This window comes from Lytechinus variegatus, chromosome 3 (assembly GCF_018143015.1).
Source record: "Lytechinus variegatus isolate NC3 chromosome 3, Lvar_3.0, whole genome shotgun sequence".
In the NCBI taxonomy this organism is placed as follows: Eukaryota; Metazoa; Echinodermata; class Echinoidea; order Temnopleuroida; family Toxopneustidae; genus Lytechinus; species Lytechinus variegatus.
The window spans coordinates 72,762,564-72,780,898 of record NC_054742.1 but is presented as its reverse complement, the minus strand read 5'-3'; the positions used below and the strand labels follow the sequence as shown (position 1 = coordinate 72,780,898).

General features: G+C 36.8%; 1 protein-coding gene across 1 annotated transcript in view; it reads left to right on the top strand.

The window, feature by feature from the left end:
* LOC121411888 (leucine-rich repeat serine/threonine-protein kinase 2-like) overlaps window positions 1–18,335 on the top strand; it is a 108,734-nt gene that overhangs the window by 84,025 nt on the left and 6,374 nt on the right. Inside the window, 14 exon segments of the mRNA XM_041604775.1 lie at window positions 142–309; window positions 1,268–1,366; window positions 2,581–2,709; window positions 3,114–3,221; window positions 3,514–3,618; window positions 4,428–4,529; window positions 4,929–5,045; window positions 8,481–8,659; window positions 9,622–9,700; window positions 10,449–10,636; window positions 11,258–11,392; window positions 12,702–12,901; window positions 13,867–13,944; window positions 15,182–15,303. Coding sequence (XP_041460709.1) covers window positions 142–309; window positions 1,268–1,366; window positions 2,581–2,709; window positions 3,114–3,221; window positions 3,514–3,618; window positions 4,428–4,529; window positions 4,929–5,045; window positions 8,481–8,659; window positions 9,622–9,700; window positions 10,449–10,636; window positions 11,258–11,392; window positions 12,702–12,901; window positions 13,867–13,944; window positions 15,182–15,303 — 1,809 coding nt within the window.

Genomic DNA, 18,335 nt, shown 5'->3' with positions numbered 1-18,335 from the left:
GTTTTCAATCTTCATATCAGGGAAAAACACAAGGCCTTTAGTCTCAAGATCATTTTGGGGCATTAATTTTTACCTTCATGAGCAGTTAATATTTGTATACAAGTGAATGAAAAAGATTGAATGCTGTTGCTTGATCTATAGGTGACCGTTCTAAGACATCTGCAGCATCCGAGCCTGGTCTCGATGGAAGGGGTAGGCCTGAATCCCAGGATCCTGGTCATGGAGCTGGCTCCTTTGGGATCCCTCAATACTCTGTTAGCTAGCGGAAGGATCAAAAACAGGAATCTACAGCATCGTATAGCGATGCAGGTGAGATGGAGAGGTGATGGTGGAGATGATGATAATGGCGATGATGGTGGTGATGGTGATTGTGATGATGATGTTGATAGTGATGAGGATGATGGTGATGGTAATGATGATGGTGATGATGATGATGATGATGGTGATGATGATGGATGATGATGATGGCGATAATGGTGATGATGATGGTGATGATGATGATGTTGATGTTGATGATGATGATGGTGATGATGATAGTGATGATGGTGATGATGATGATGATAGTGATGATGCTGATGATGATGAATGGTGATGATGGTGATGGTGATGATGATGATGTTGTGATTGTGATGATGATGTTGGTGATGAGGATGATGATGATGATGGTGGGTGGTGGTGGGGAGAAATGTTGGTGTAGATGATATGATGAGGATGCTAATTGTGGTATTAGTTGTGGTGATGAGTGATGATGATGAAGAAGAGAAGAATAGGAAGAAGAAGAAGAAGGACGAGGAGGAGACAAAGAAGATAGGGGTGGTGATGATGGCGGTAGTTGTGTTAGTGATAATGATGATGGAATGATTATGATGGTGGTGGTGTTGTTTGTTGTTATTAATATTATAATTATGACATTGCTTTATTATTATTAGAAGTAGTAGTACTATAATGGTTATTACATGTATTTGTATTGCTGTTATTCATCATATGCTGTGTAGTTAAGTACAGTAGTTGGGACTTTTATGTAAAAATTATCTCCTAACAAGTGATGATGATGGTCATGATGATTGTCACAGGGATGATAGTGTTTAATGGCCACTTGATATGAACTGACAAAATTCAAATAAATATTATGATTTTACAAGTTGTATTTCCATTAAGATTCTGTTATATCAATGAAAAAAAGGAAGGAAGTCTCTGAAATGAATTACATTTTTAATCCAAACCAATATTGATCACAAGATACATATATCTTCTTGTTTCATGCCAGGTTGCGGAGGGATTGGCCTTTCTTCATAAGAACAGGATAGTGTATCGAGATCTGAAACCAGATAATGTCCTCATCTTCTCCCTAGCTCTTGGCACCCTGGTAAGATATATATATATATATATATATGTAAAAATTCAAGCATGGACACTAGACGTAGCTCTCAATCATATCTCTCCTTTAATGGCTAGCTTTCCGCCACAGCCCCTCATCACGTGTAGTATTGAAAAAAAAAAAAACTGAATAAAACTATACAGTGCGTCCCAGAAAAAACGAAACCGAGATTTAGCGATCATTTATCATTACTTAATCATAAATAAAATAGACAAATGACCTACCAATTTAAAGCTTAGAATCTCCTCTTTCATCTGATGTTACTTAGATTATTCTCATTCACGCATGAGTGAGCAAAAACAATTTGAAAAAAGGATACCAAAAACTCATTTGGCGGGGGGTATCTGGGTTTAAAAAAGAAAACCACAATTCTGAAAAGTTCAATATCTCCTCTTTAATTTGATACCTAAATTACAGAAAATGGTCAAGAAATAAAAAAGTTCTGGTCATTTGAAATAAGGCTTGAATTTCAATAATTTCATAAAATGAAGATGTTCTCCAGGCTGGCTTTCAAACTCTCTCGACACTCTGTTTTGTTGACGATCAGCCATGCATTAAATCTTTTGTTCACCATACGAAAGCTTCTGTGAGAAACCGGTGGAAACACGTTTATCTCATGAAATTATGGAAATACAAGCCTTATTTCAAATGACCAGAACTTTTTTATTTCTTGACCATTTTCTGTAATTTAGGCACCAAATTAAAGAGCAGATATTGAACTTTTCAGAAATGTGGTTTTCGTTTTGAAACCCAGATACCCCCCGCCAAATGAGTTTTTGGTATCCTTTCTTCAAATTGTTTTTGCTCACTCATGTGTGAATGAGAAATAACCTAAGTAATATCAGATGAAAGAGGAGATTCTCAGCTTTAAATTGATAGGTCATTTGTCTATTCTATTTATGATTAAGTTATGAAAAATGATCGCTAAATCTCGGTTTCGTTTATTCTGGGACGCACTGTACAAATAAAGTCATAATAAAGTCGTATTTGTGCAAGAACACTTTAACGCAATTCTTCTTTAACGCAAATTCCCTTTCTTGAAACATGTACAAGTATCTTCTACTGACTTTATGTCATGTTGTCAGTTGCTTCTGAGGTACATATTTGGATTTTCAAGGATACCATAACGGATGAAACTTAAAAAGGACATTATATGAACTTATGTAGAAGATCTACATGTATCTCCTGTCTCTCTCTTGCAGCAAAATGCAAAGATCTCAGACTACGGCATCTCTAGGTTTGCCACCCCCTACGGGCTGAAATCATCGGAAGGAACCCCAGGCTACAGAGCTCCAGAGGTCATCAGGGGTACTAGCAACTATAACACAGAGGTATGTCAACTCTCCTCATTCTTAAACATTTCAGTTTCAAATTTAACCATGATTTGAGCTTTGTTTGAAGTTTTTTAGAAAGGGGATTTGATTTTGCAAGGCAATTTCTGTGACTTGTTTGTTTTACAAAAAGTGTTGCTCTGTGCATTTGCTAGAAGCTTACTTTCAATTCTTAAAGCATCACCTTATTTCACACACAACAATTATCGAAACTCTATGCCTTATTCTCCTGAGCTATGTTATGCAATAGAAACCAATTTTCTTCTGACTAGTAATTAATGTCATTCTAAATGGGAGCTAATACATTTTGGTATCACTTATCTAAAGTTAAGTGTATTCATAATTGGATTTGAAAATATTAAATCAAAGTAAAGAGGGAGATGTATTTCATGACCTATTTTTAGGTTGATATCTACTCGTTTGGCATCCTTCTCTATGAGCTGGTCTCTGAGGGGCGCCGGCCATTTGAAGAGATGGAGTTTAGAACAGAGATTGATGAGGCAGTCATCAAGGTAATTATCATGTGTTTCAGTTTTCAGCTTTCGATATTTTCTCATTTCCCACAAAAATAAGTACAAAGTCCATACAAATATAACATTTTTTTTTAAATGAAGGAAGATAAATACAATACAAATATTTCATTGATTGGAAGCAGAATTTATAAATGATAATTGCAGTTAACCAAATACGTACCGCTTACTTTTGTATTTTTGGACACAGCTGTACTCACCTTTTCAATGAATGTTATCTATAGTTTGGATGAAAACTCATATTGCCCTCATCTGTTCTCTGTTTCTGTGATAGGGTCAGCATCTTCCACCCATAAGTCAAGGAGGAGTAGCCCCGTGGCCAGATCTACAAGAGCTCATTGATCACTGTACTGAGCATATACCAGAAAGCAGACCAACCGTAAGTAGCATATCTAATAGTAGACAGAATAATCTGTCTGTTTTGAAGATTTAACATAAAAAAAAATGCTTTTCCCCCCTCATACACAGACAGAAGATGATGATTTTTAAACATGCTGCTTGCTGATTATTTACTTTCAAGTCTTGCGCATCATTTGAGACCAAATGTGCGACGTCCGGGTACGTGGACTGCATGTCAGACCCAAAATTGCTCAAAAGCATGATTTCATGTACAAAGTCAATGCAAAAGTGTGTTTTCAATAAAAAATCATAAGGGTACGACTTTTTTTACTTTTGCTGGTCTAAATGGATTTATTTTATGCTAGTTATGGTCTCAAAAGAGACCCTGACAAAGTTCATTTAGAAAAAAAGGTCGAAAAAAAGGAAATACATAAGAAATTGCAAAAAGCAATATAATACTTAAGAAATTGATATGATTTTGCAATTTCTTTCACGTAGATTTGCTAAGATCATCACAAAGACTTTCTACATCAAAAATTAGGACATTTAAAATTTATTTAGTGAGTTACAGAAAAAAGTATGATTTTACATATTACACGTAAATTAGCTTGTTTAATATGATCTTCCAAAATACCCCGGCCAAGATAGGGTTGAATGAGTTTTATCGGTTGAAAGCAAGATTAATTGGCCACTACACTTGTGTATGATAGGAAAGTGAGATGATTATTGTTAATATTATGGACCATTTCCTAATACTAGGAATTTTTATTTCATGGTCATGGGGAATACTTTATTTGTCAATGCAAAATACTCTGTTATTTATTGAGATTTTGAATCTGTATTTTCTAGGCACAAGAGGCTTTTGAGAAGCTCAGTTCAGCGGAGATGTTATGCCTAAAGCAAGCATCTGCCCTTCTGAGTGGAGTCAATGTGGAATGCCAAGCTGTCAGGGTGAGTGACTCATGAGTCTCATTTTAAAAATTTCTTTATAGCTAGGAACGGAAATAATCTACAGGCCTGCCAACATTTGAAAATGGTGTGTCTCCCTCACTTTTTCTAATTAAGACATGTTAAGCATTCTTATATTAAAATATTGAGAAATTACAAGTGTTGAAACACTATATTACTCTAACACCCATACACATACCCATACCCCACCACACAATTACATATATGGGCAGATTTATTTTTAATCTTAAATGGAAAAGCAGAGTGTTCCTCTTTTTGGTTGATTAAAAATCATAAAAAGGGAGTAAATCTTGGAAAAAGGAATTGTTGGCAGGCCAACAATGATGATGATGATGACTCAATAAATGAATAAAAGTTATAATGAATGTGATCTTCTTGTAGACCTATCAGAAGGATGATGAGGAGAGGACCGAGGTTTGGTTGGCTGGAGGAGAGAAGACCTCTACCATGTTCTCTTGTTTCACCATCAGAAATTCAGAACAAGATGCATCAGTGCAGGTTTGTTTACACTTATGCATGCTCATGCTGCAAGTTTGCACATTTGTACTATTAAATTTAACAATTGTAATAATTAGTTTTCTCGCGTACAGTACCTTTATTAGAGAAGCTGATAAGTGACCATACCGGTCCATAGTTCTTTGGTAGCATCTATACAATTTGAGGAGGCGCGATAGCTCAGTCGGCAGAGCGAGGGATTCGTATTACGGTGACCCGGGTTCGATTCCAATTCGGTGCGTTAGTGCCCTTTGTAGGCATTGATCCTCAGTACCAGGTCCTTCGGAGAGGACCTTAAGCCGTCGGTCCTCTGGTTGCTTGCTTACAAGCATTCGTGCTTTCTTAGCAATCAGGTAAAAGAAAAATCACCACCAATAGTATTTACGGTATGTATCAATTGTTTAGGCTTTACTACTACATTTATTTCCAAAGGTTACAATATAATAGATTTTACAACACGGTAAGCAAAGCTTGTCATGATTGTACCATGATATCCTAAAGACAATGAATACATAATACTAATACCTGAAAAGGACCGGGAAGAATAAAAAACTTTAATACAAAGTACATTACATTACAAAAAACAAAACAGGACAACTTTATACGCAATAGGGCAGTGCAGTATGGATTTAAAGGAAATATCATAAATACATTTTGTCATTGTTATCTCCCTTGAATCAATTCAGCATGCAAAGAATCAAAGCACTATTTCTGATAGGTATTTTGAAATTCATCATAAGGCTGGCAGAAGGACGTTAATGCCTGCGAGCCCTGGAAAGTAGGTTTGGAGTAAATCGTCTAACAGCAAGTGCTTGTGCCCTTTTACAATACGTGATTATGTTATTATTGCATCATTGTAGGTGATTAATAATAATATGCAACATTTATATAGCGCTTAATACAAATGTTTCTAAGCGCTGTAACTATTACCCCGACTTTAGCACGGCTACCCTGATCGGGCGCATCGAGCATTCAAGGAATTTCTTCCTACCGGGTACCCATTTACTACACCTGGGTAGAGAGTGGCAAATGTAGATAAATGCCTTGCCAAAGGACGGTATTGCTGTTGTGGGATTTCAACCCTGGACCTTGTGGTTTACAGTCCGGAGACTTACAATTATGCCAAATGAAAGAGCTATCAAAACTCTATCATACAGCTGATTTTTCGGTAGAAAATCGAGACATGAAGCTTAGCAATTGATCTTTGATTTGATTTTTACGATTGATCATACACAATAATCAATGCAATCAATCATAGAAATCAGTTCCAGGATCAATTGCTAAGCTTTGTGTTACAGACCCCTGATGTAAGTTTCTCCATTAAGACAGGGTCGTGTATCTTCAACCATAGACCCTGTAACATAAAACTTTGCGATTGATCATAAGGCTGGTATCTATGATTGATCATACACAATAATTAATGCAATCAATCGTAGAAATCAGTCCCAGGATCAATTGCTAAGCTTTGTGTTACAGACCCCTGATGTAAGTTTCTCCATTAAGACAGGGTCATGTATCTTCAACCCTAGACCCTGTAATGTAAAACTTTGCGATTGATCATAAGGCTGGTATCTATGATTGATCATACACAATAATCAATGCAATCATTCATAGGAATCAGTCCCAGGATCAATTGCTAAGCTTTGTGTGTTACAGACCCCTGATGTAAGTTTCTCCATTAAGACAGGGTCGTGTATCTTCAACCATAGACCCTGTAATGCAAAACTTTGCGATTGATCATAAGGCTGGTATCTATGACTGATCATACACAATAATCAATGCAATAATCATTCAAGAAATCAGTCCCATCAATTGCTAAGCTTTGTGTTACAGACCCCTGATGTAAGTTTCTCCATTAAGACAGGGTCGTGTATCTTCAACCATAGACCCTGTAATGCAAAACTTTGCGATTGATCATAAGGCTGGTATCTATGATTGATCATACACAATAATCAATGCAATCATTCATAGAAACAGTTCCAGGATCAATTGCTAAGCTTTGTGTTACAGACCCCTGATGTAAGTTTCTCCATTAAGACAGGGTCATGTATCTTCAACCATAGACCCTGTAATGCAAAACTTTGCGATTGATCATAAGGCTGGTATCTATGATTGATCATACACAATAATCAATGCAATAATTCATAGGAATCAGTCCCAGTATCAATTGCTAAGCTTTGCGTTACAGACCCCTGATGTAAGTTTCTCCATTAGGACAGGGTCACGTATCTTCAACCCTAGACCCTGTAACGTAAAACTTTGCGATTGATCATAAGGCTGGTATCTATGATTGATCATACACAATAATCAATGCAATCAATCGTAGAAATCAGTCCCAGGATCAATTGCTAAGCTTTGTGTTACAGACCCCTGATGTAAGTTTCTCCATTAAGACAGGGTCATGTATCTTCAACCATAGACCCTGTAATGTAAAACTTTGCGATTGATCATAAGGCTGGTATCTATGATTGATCATACACAATAATCAATGCAATCATTCATAGAAATCAGTTCCAGGATCAATTGCAAAACTCAATATTACTGGGCCCCAGGTTGTATGTCATGGCGACAGTTGGTGCCAGTTCACGCCAATGCAAAGTGGCTGTGGCACCTAGTGTCGCCAATAAGGTGCCTCATGGTGTACGCTGGTGCGCAACGGCGTAAAATATTGAATTTTGTGCCGTTACACGCCATCATACGCCAGTTGGGAGGCTGTTTGAGCCAATGCTTGCCACTTGGCACCTTATTGGTGATGCTAGACGCCACATTCGCTTTTCATTGGCGCCTGCCAGTGGACTCTTAGCATTAACTTGAATTGATACTGCACGTATATTCTCAAAAAGATGACATTATTGCTGATATGAATTTTTTTGATGTCTGAAAAAAGTGCAGTTTTATAATATTTATTGGCTTGAAATTTAAAAATCAATGTTTTGATTAGAAAAATAATCAGCTTGATTCTAAAGCTGTGATATAGGTTCAATGATGAGAATTGTTTTGTCCTTTCATTTTGATATAACTTTTCATTTTTTGTGAATTTGACTGATGGTTTATGTAGTACCCTCCTTCTGTAGTCTCTCAGCCATCCTGTTGAAAGTTGGGTTTTAAATTTGGTTGTACAAGAAGCTATATTTTAGATTTTATTCTTAATTTTTGTCATATTTGTGCTGAAGAACAGTTTGAATAAAGAATGAATAAAAGTTTGGGAACCCCAACATTTAAATACAATACAAATTTAGATCACATTAATACATGTGAATTATGATATGCCCTTTAAATCAGACAATGGAATCAATTTTGAAAATAAGTTTTTCTAGGATAATATAAAAAGTTGATACAGTTACCTCTAAAATCATATGTTTCCAGTACATATGACACCCAGAAGGCAGTAGTCAGTGGGTAATTAATGTATTTGATCATCCCATCTCTTTCCTACAGGGAATGATCATTCAGAAGGGACGAGCCTTGTGCATGGTGGCCATTGGTCCAAACACCATGCTGGTAGGAACCCAGTCCTGTGAGCTGGTCCTCATCGATCTCACCTCGAGCCCGTACCAAGTCAAACATACCTTGCCTCAACTTTCCGATGCTGTCCTCAGCCTCTCATGGCATGCTAAGTAAGTTGAACGCTGTTTAATAGTCCTCGTAAATGTCACTGAATTAACATATTGTAGGCTATTGTTTAAATTTGCCATGGACCAAAACTATTGGTCCAGAGCCATTGATCCAACTTCTGCTGTAGGGACCCAGGGGATGATCATTCAGAAGGGATGAGCCTTGTGCATGGTGGCCATTGGTCCAAACACCATGCTTGTAGGTACCCAGTCTTGTGAGCTGTGGTCCTCATCGATCTCACCTCAAGTCCGTACCAAGTCAAACATACCTTGCCTCAACTTTCCGATGCTGTCCTCAGCCTCTCATGGCATGCTAAGTAAGTTTAAAACGCTGTTAGTCCTGGTAAATGTCACTCAATTAACTTATTGTAGGCTATTGTTTAAATTTGACTTGGACCGAGGCAAGGGTCCAGAGCCATTGATCCAACTTCTGTTTTTAGGGAACCATTCCTTTGAGCTTTGGTCCTCATCAATCTCACCTCAAGCCCGTACCTAGTCAAATATACCTCGCCTCAGCATTCCGATGCTGTCTGCAGCCTGTCATGACAAGCTAAGTGAGTTGAATGCATACGAGACCCCACTCTCCCGTAACTTCCACCCAATGGACTGATTGAAGGCTGTTATTTGTAATGATGGTTTGGATTAATTTGCCTAGGACCAAAGCCACTGATCCAAACTCTACATGTACATGTATGCTTGTGCAAGCCTAGTCGTGAGAGCTGGTCCTATTCAATCGCACCTCAAGCCCATACAAAGTTGAACATTTTGCTCTAAGCCAATCAGATGGAAAGATTTCAGTAGCTTAAAACAGATGTCAGTTGCAGTCATTTACTATTGTTCATGAAGTGATCCTGGAGCTGAAATTTACATTACATGTATGTCCACCTTTTGTGATTTTGAATATGCATGGTTGGTTCTCGATCCTTAATAAATTTTCCTTTGTTTTCTTCTCTTTTTTTTATCAGACGTAGAGAAGATGGCAAAGTCTTTGCCGGTCTTGCCAATGGTACTATTGCTGTATTTTCTGCAAAGAAAATCAGATCAGTGAGTACTCACTTTGTTACGTAACCTCTAAAGTAACTGCCTTTGTTTAAACGTTTGTTTGGACGTACCTACATCCACCAGTGTTTATTGACAACATGAATATATTTATTCTTACACTTAGCTTAAACTTATGAGCAAGGTAATGATTTTATGTTTTCTGATATTCTTTAAAGGATGGAGACTTAAACCTTATCAATACATATACATTCAAGTATTGATGAAGAATTTGTAAGCTACATGTAATTTGTGGACTTTGTACCTCAAACTTGTCTGGTGCATGTACCTGATGAATGGGTTGGAGATCGGAGACAGGATGGAGGCCGTTATTGAATACTTTCTTTGTCATTCACGTACACTGATCTTTTACATCTGCTTTAATCCCAATAGTCCGGTGGGGGGATCATGGCCTGCTTGACATTTTCAGGATAAATCTGTGACATGAGAGGTTCGCTCCATGTCAAAATACCCCAGGACTGTATTTGGTTAAACTCAAAATAAATTTACATGTAAGCTTATCATACATCAAAACTTCGCTTGAAATACAATTAACAATACTTACACTTGCATTTCTACTCATATTTGAGATTAATCTTACACTTACCAGACACTGACTAATAGTGATGCACTTATGCTAATCCAACACCTTTATTAAACTTGATTACCTGTAATTCACACTTATACATTCCCGTACACATACACCGACTCTTCCAATATGTACACCTATTCTATATGATGATTTTCCTGTCAGGATAAGGACTGCAAACCTGATCAATACATCACGGTTGGAACGTACCACGAACCAGTCAAGTGCTCCTACCTGACCAATAGCAGACTCTGGGTCGGTGTAAGAGACAGGGTCGAGGCAATCACGCTCAAAACTCTTAAATCGGAGGTCAAGCTGGAACATGATAAAAAAGAAACATCCAAGGATCCCAGGTGAGGAGGGAAATGTGTTGCCATGGAAACAGTTGTTGTTTCTCCCTCAATAAGTAGAAAGTACATTTTGTTGTTGGAGGTTTTATTTTAGTAGATGGTCCCACCATACCATTAAGAATTCTTCCACAACAAGGCATGGTGATGGTGCTTTGCATGCTGTAACAGTATTTCCTGTAATTTTCTATAAATTGGTAATGCTTTTCACAATCTTGTGGTCTTTTAAAGACAAGTGGTCCTTCTAGACAGGTGGTGACTAAAGTAGATTGGTCTTTATCAAGACTACTGCCCCAGTGTAGAGTTTTTTCTGTTGGTACACTATTAAGCAGATTTAATAGTCTTCTAACTCTGAAACAGAGGATCGTGTGTTCAAATCCCAGTCATGGCGTAATTTCCTGTTATGCTGCACTTAACCCAGGTGAGTAAATGGGTACCTGGCAGGACTTTATTCTATGAAATGCTTCCGTGCTATTAAAGGTTTTGGGGCCAAATCCAGGTTTATAATATCCAAGTCCTTTGCAAGTGCAGATGGACATTATATCATGATGTGATATGCGCTATACAAGAATTGAGTTATAATAAAGTGAGTCCACCCTTTGTCTTCAATATCCTTCGTAATCACAGGAAACTTGGTCTGGTGAAGAGTGTGGCGCTTGACAAATGCCTGTGGTTGTGTCGTCATAATAGCAGTGTGATAGAAGTATGGAACACAGGCAAACAGAAGCTGAAGACAACCATCGACATCAAGGACTTAATAGGGTAAGAAACAATTTGAAATGACCCTGACGTAATGGCCAGGGGGGTGTTTCATAAAGCTGTTCGTAAGTTACGAGCGACTTTCAGAACGACTGGTGATCCTTTCATATGCGCTAAACCATCAATGAATATACCATTTACCACAAGGAAGTATCACCAGTCTTTCTTAAAGTCGCCCATAACTTACGAACAGCTTTATGAAACACCCACCTGGATTCACAAAGTTGGTCTTGAGTCTGGTTTGAAAACCATGATTTATGCAGGTTTCAGTAGCATGTACATGTACATTTAAAGTGCCAAATAATGAATGATTAGTTTACCAGTTTACTTTTGATCATGTACTTGTGTTGAATCGTTTAAAAGAAATTTGAAAACATACTTATTTTCGTTGTACAGGTAGTGTAATTGTAATATTGGAGAGCAATTTCTATTAAGTGCATAGAGCCATTTTGATTGATTATGCACTATATATGTACCAATTTATTATTATTTGTTTTATCATAGTACATTTAATGTTTTCTTCCTTGTAAGAATTGACGCTTGTAAAGGTTACGGCACTAATGGACCAGCTGTTTTGAATTAATGAATCCTAAGTTGAGCGATTCCATATATGTCATACGAGACATTTCAACACATATTTCTAGTCTTATAGCTGAATGCTTGAGCGATAAACTTTTCTGTGTTGTCAATGATAAAATTATAGTGGGTAGCTATGTGAAAAACCTGATAACCAACAAAAAATGTTGGCTTCTGGTGAATTAAAGGAATTGGTAGTGGTGTTGATTTTTACCTGATTGCTAAGAAGGCATGAATGCTTGTAAGCAAGCAACCAGAGGACCGACGACTTAAGGTCCTCTCCAAAGGACCTGGTATTGAGGATTAATGCACTAGCGCACCAGGTGGGAATCAAACCCGGGTTACCGGAATACAAATCCCCCGCTCTACCGACTGAGCTATCGCGCCTCCTTAAGGTAAAGATGATGTGTGTGTCGTACAAGACTCAGAAATGTCTCATTCGACACGCAACATTTCATGTATTTACATGTTATGTATTTCTTTATTTTAGCCTTCCACCGGTATGGTAGAAATTGCATTAGTGACTGGGGGACTGCCCTCTTCCACTAAGCCAAAGTCTGTATCATCCTCTATTAAGGCAAACAAGCATTTTTTTTTGCTCTATCTTAGTCTGTGTGAATCCTCTCACCTCTCTCTTATAAATCACCTTAGCCTTTGTGATGAAACATTACATCATTGCCTGTCTTAATCGGTATGTTCTCTGATAACCGTTTCTTTCTGCTTATCCACCTGACAGTGATCAATTCCCGGGTGCCAGAATATCGGAGTTTGACGTCAAGTCCATGATGCTCCAGCCACGCACTGCATTGTGGGTAGGTACAGCAGCCGGTAAGCTGGTGTTGATCGACGTGCATACCTACCAGCTGATCACGGTCATCGGAAGGCACGTCTCTGGTCTCCGCTCTATCCTTGCTGTCAGCAAAGGTGTCGGTAAGGGTAAGTCCATCCCGGTTTGGTAATTTTTCAGTAATAATAATAACATGGAACAGTTGGATAGCGCTAACAGCGGAAATTCACGGTAATGATAAAAAAAAAATAATAAAAGCAGAAAAAAAAATAAAAATATTGGTGAAGGTTTGATAAAAACCATAAAAGGATAACGGGGTTATGATTTTTTTTTAAATGTTGGGTTTGTGATCTCACATAAGCTACTCCATATGTCGTGCAATATAAATTCTCCCAAATGGCATTTAGAAAAAATTGCTCCAATATTTTTTTCTGATTTATTTTGCTTTTATTAACACCTATTTCTCATCAGGGTGAACTTCTTTTTTCTCGCAATGTTTCTAAGCGCATATATTGTTACGCCGGCTTTTAGCACTATTTCCCTGATCGGGCGTTCAAGGATTTCCTTCCTGCTGGGTACCCATTTACTTCATCTGGATGAAGAGTGGCTAAATTAATGTCAATAAATGGCTTGCCAAAGGACCCAAGTGCTGCTGTTAGATTTGACCCCTGGACCTTGTTCAAAGTCTAGAGACTTGCCCACAAGGCCACAACAGCTTGTTGTTTCAAAGAATCTGATAAGTTTACCACTTGATAATAGAAGGTTTCAGAATTCTGAAAATTCATCGGGATTCTTTTTTATTTCTCTCAATATTGTTTTAAATAATTTTGCAAGTATGTTTTTAACAGAATTCCAGTTTTTGTGGCAAAGTCACAGTCTAACAATTTATGAATAGTTTGTGTACAGAGTGATTCATTTTGTTAATTGTCGGACTGTCTGAGCAATTCCGGCATCACAAAATAATAGTTTAATTGATATTAAATTCGATAAGTTTTAAATCTCAATCGACTTTCCTTTAGTTTTTTTTTTTATTGAATATATACTTATTAAGGATATGTCAAATTACTTGTATTGAGATCTTGATTGTGTACAACTTTTTTGTTTTGTTTTGTAGGTGGTGGGAAAAATGAGTCGGTGGTTGTGACAGCGGGAATGGGTTTTATACCCAGACCTGGTGTACCACATTTAACAGGTAAGACAGCAAAAAAAAATTCTCCCACTGGCCTTTCATTTTCAGCATTTGTGTCTTTTTGAAAATGATTTATTGGATGATCTTAAAATCTGTGGGTGTTTTTTGTGAATTGTATCTCGACCACCCGAAAAAAAAGAGTAGAGTGTTTATGCTCCAGTCCTTTACCCCTCTTTCATGGAGTGGACAAATTTGACGTAGGGTGTGGTCTACTCACACTCTCATGATTACAAATGTGCACTCATCATCATCATCATCATTAGCACCATCATCATTGCCATTCTCACTACCATTATCTTCACTCTTATCATAACATTCATCATCACCATTGTCATCATTATCATCCAATTATAACATAATCATTACCATCATCATTATCACTATTGTCATCTTTGGCATCATTGTCATCATCGTTGTCATCATTATCATCATCATCTATCACATGATCATCACCATTATCACCTTCCTCCCTATCATCAATATCACCATCATCTTATTTGCTATAATGATGACAATAAACATCATCATCATCATCATCATCACCACCATCATCATCATCATCATATCATCACCAACATCATCACCATCAGCTTCATCATCATCATCATCATCATCATCACCATCATCATCACCATCACCATCATCATCACCACCACCACCATCACCACCACCGTCATCACCATCATCATCATCACCATCATGAGCATCATCATCATCAAAACACCAGCATCATCACCTATATAACCATCATCATTATTCTGTTTTAAACTTTGAGTCATCACAAACCTAGGTGATGTTGAGCATCCTACACTCTCTTAAGCCCGGCTCACACTTTGCGATCCGATTTTCAAAGAAATCATTATAACATTGAACATTCCAACCAATAAAATCTTAGCGATCCGAGGTCAGAATTGTTGGAGGACTAATGAAATCAAAATTCAATTTAGTTCGAGCCTCAATGTAGGAATAAAAGCAAATTCAGTTCCAAATCGTAATGACATCATCATCGGCTGCGACTTGAAGCCGATTTGGACTTTACTCTGACAACAAGGCTTGCCGCAAAGCAAAATTATGATTTCATTATACCTAACATTATGCCGAACTTCCGATGAAAATATTTTGCTTTTTGGAACTTTCGTATTTAATGCAAAATGTGATTTATTAAAAAATAATATCATAGCGGATAGTGTGAGACGGGCTTTGAGTATCATAATCGTTTTCCATTCTTCGCACTTATCAGAGACCAACTACAGCTATGCACTGGTGTGGGATGCTGAACTCAAGAATCAGGTCCGCTACCTCCAAGCCGACGCAGAGAGGCGGAAGAAGACCACCGAAGGCAACGCTAAAGGCTGGCATAAGGTGCAGGCGGCCATTCTTGCTAAGGCCTTCAAAAAGTAGCTATGATATAATGCATGCCTGAGAATGTGCGATAGAACTTGCATTGCCTGAAACAGTAAATATACATGTATTAATCCTATTATAGCATTCCTTGATTGAACCAACGAAGGCAACACTCAATGCTGGCCTATGGCGCAGGCAGCAGTTGTCGCTAATGCCTTCAAACGGTAGCTCTTATATGAATGTGTGTTGATAGTATTTGCATTATACATATACATGCAATAGTGAATTGCCTGAAACAGTAAATATAATGTAATATAACATTCCTCTATTGACCTACCGAGCCTTATGCCCGAGGTAACTCAGGAAAGGGTATATGGAGAATGAAAATGGGTAAATCATTCATTTAATCTGTGGTAATACTTTGGATTTGGTAATCTAAGGGACAAGATAGGTTGTACCTCCTCCTCCCCCCCAAAAAAAAAAATAAGCAAACATACAGAGAAAACATATATATGCTAACCACTTAGATTATTGATAATATGTGAAGGACAATAAAAATAATAGTGTTATTCCTATAATACATATAAATGCTAATCTCTAATATATAAAAACCATATGTGCTCGTTCTTCATTTCATTCCCACCTCAATTTTTTTTTAAACAAAATCATGTTTTCATATCATTTTACAAACAAAGAAGGTAATACAGACTATTTTTGGTCGTAGTATCATGGATATAGATAGCTTGTAGGAATTGAGGATACAAAGCATAAACTAGTAAAAAAAAATAGATTATGATTTTAAAAAATGGAAATAGGATTATAGTGTATAAAATATACAGACTATATAAACAAAAAAAGTAAGGAAGAGAATTTGAAAGTTATGAACAGGGTTGACACTGAAACAAATCACTTAATGGAAGATAAGCATGATAATTTAGGTTATTCACTCTTATTCAGGTGTGGAAACATGGGTTCAGAGTTTAAAAAACAAAAGTAAAGGACCACCGATGAGGAAAGTGGATATTGAAACTTAGATTATAGGATTGGAACAAAATAGACCAGTTCCCTGAGTCCCATTGCATAAAAGTCACTATGATGGTAACTCTGTCATCTAATGGTAACTTCCCTAAAATCCTTGATTCTCATTGGCTGATTAGCATTGTTACCATGGCAATTACCATTGGATGGTAAAGTTACCATAATAATAGTACTGTAACTGTTATGCAACGGGCCCCTGGCCTGCCTAAAGTGGAAGAAAATGGAACATGCTGGATCAACATTTTATGGAATTTCGTGAGAGAATTTATTGTTCTCTTGAGTCCCAAAATACTTGTGTTACATTGTATCCTTGCAAGACAACAATCATTTAGGGCCTTTTCACACGTGAATCTTGAATCATCATAGTAACGATGATTGCTATTGTAATCGTGACTGTGATTAGCATTCATGATTCTAATCATGTTCTAATTTGGTTTCACACGTGCTAGATATTCGTCATTAGCCTTATTTTTGATAATATAGGGTATTTATATTGCGCACATATCCACCTTGTTAGATGCTCAAGGCGCTCCTATATTACCCGGCTAAGCTAGGCGTTCATAGCGCACACAGCTTTTTAAAGGAATTACTTCCTACCGGTACCCATTTACCTCACCTGGGTTGAGTGCAGCACACTGTGGATCATTTTCTTGCTGAAGGAAATTACGCCATGGCTGGAGTCATCATGATAAAAATTACAATTTTTTTACTGTGTGAAAGGCGGTTAGAATAGTCAAAACAAGTGTCGGTTGTTCCAGCCAAACGCAGCTCTTGATACATGTAATTATAAAAAAGTGCCCTTATTGAGACTTGGCACATTGAAAGCTATACCAAAGATAGAATGGCCTGATAATTAGATAAATGAAAATGAAATTACATTGTAATCATGATTCACTGGCTCTTTGGGGTCAGAAGATATGAATGCATTCAATGATACACTTTTTTTACATAACAATTTCAACGATGATCAATTCCAAATATGGTTTTAAGTGTTGTTGTTTTTTGTATTAGAATAAACATATTTCAAAATCTACTACATCACATGCAAAAAAGGTGCATTTTAAAAATCCAGTACATGTTGAATATGATCAGAAAGAGACAAAAAAATGTACATAAAACTGATATCTTTCCAAGTGCAGTATGTAGGGCCGATCCAGCAAAAATGTTGTTTAACTTGAGCTTATATACACACTCTAAATTGGCAACACAGTTAAAAAAAATATTAAATAGAATAAAAATGCAAATTGGTAACTTCTTAATATACTACTATTTTATCATCAAGTTTGAATTATGTTTTATCCATATTTATTTTTTTCAAGGTATGAAAATGAGTAGAAAATTAATGACTACAGTTTGCCAATATTAGAAGCTGAACATTGGAATGAAAAATAATGTATAAACAAAAGAGTGCTACCCCACACTATTTTATCCATTTTAAAGTGCATATCCATATTTCTATATAACATTGATGTTTGTATGAGTGTTATTAATATAGTTTGCTTGCTTTTCTAATCTTGTCTTTCATCTCGTGCTGCATGTAATTTTTTTCTATATGTGCAATTTGCATGAATCAGAGAAAATGCAGAGTTCTCACTCTACCGAGTGTGCATCGGTGAGAAGTACCTGTACGCATGGAAAGGGTTATTTTCTTATTGCATTACATGTAGAACGTTGTTGGCATGGACTTTGCACACTTCATCATGGTTTCATTTAATTGATGCTCATTTGACTAATTGTTAACTTTATAAATAGACGAAAAAAATATTTTTTTCATCTTCTCTTATTTGATCCTCAACCACTACAATCATTAACTGTTCAATTGACCAAATGTGTTTCATTGTTTGAGTACTCATGTTGGGAATTTTCTTTTTATTTCAACAAGCATATTGTATTGATCTTAACGACAGAATATTTACATTAAATATCCTAAAGTTACTTATGTTGGTAGAAAAGACACAAAGTGTACTAAAATATAGAAAATTTGAAACGACCATGCAAGAAACATCAAATAT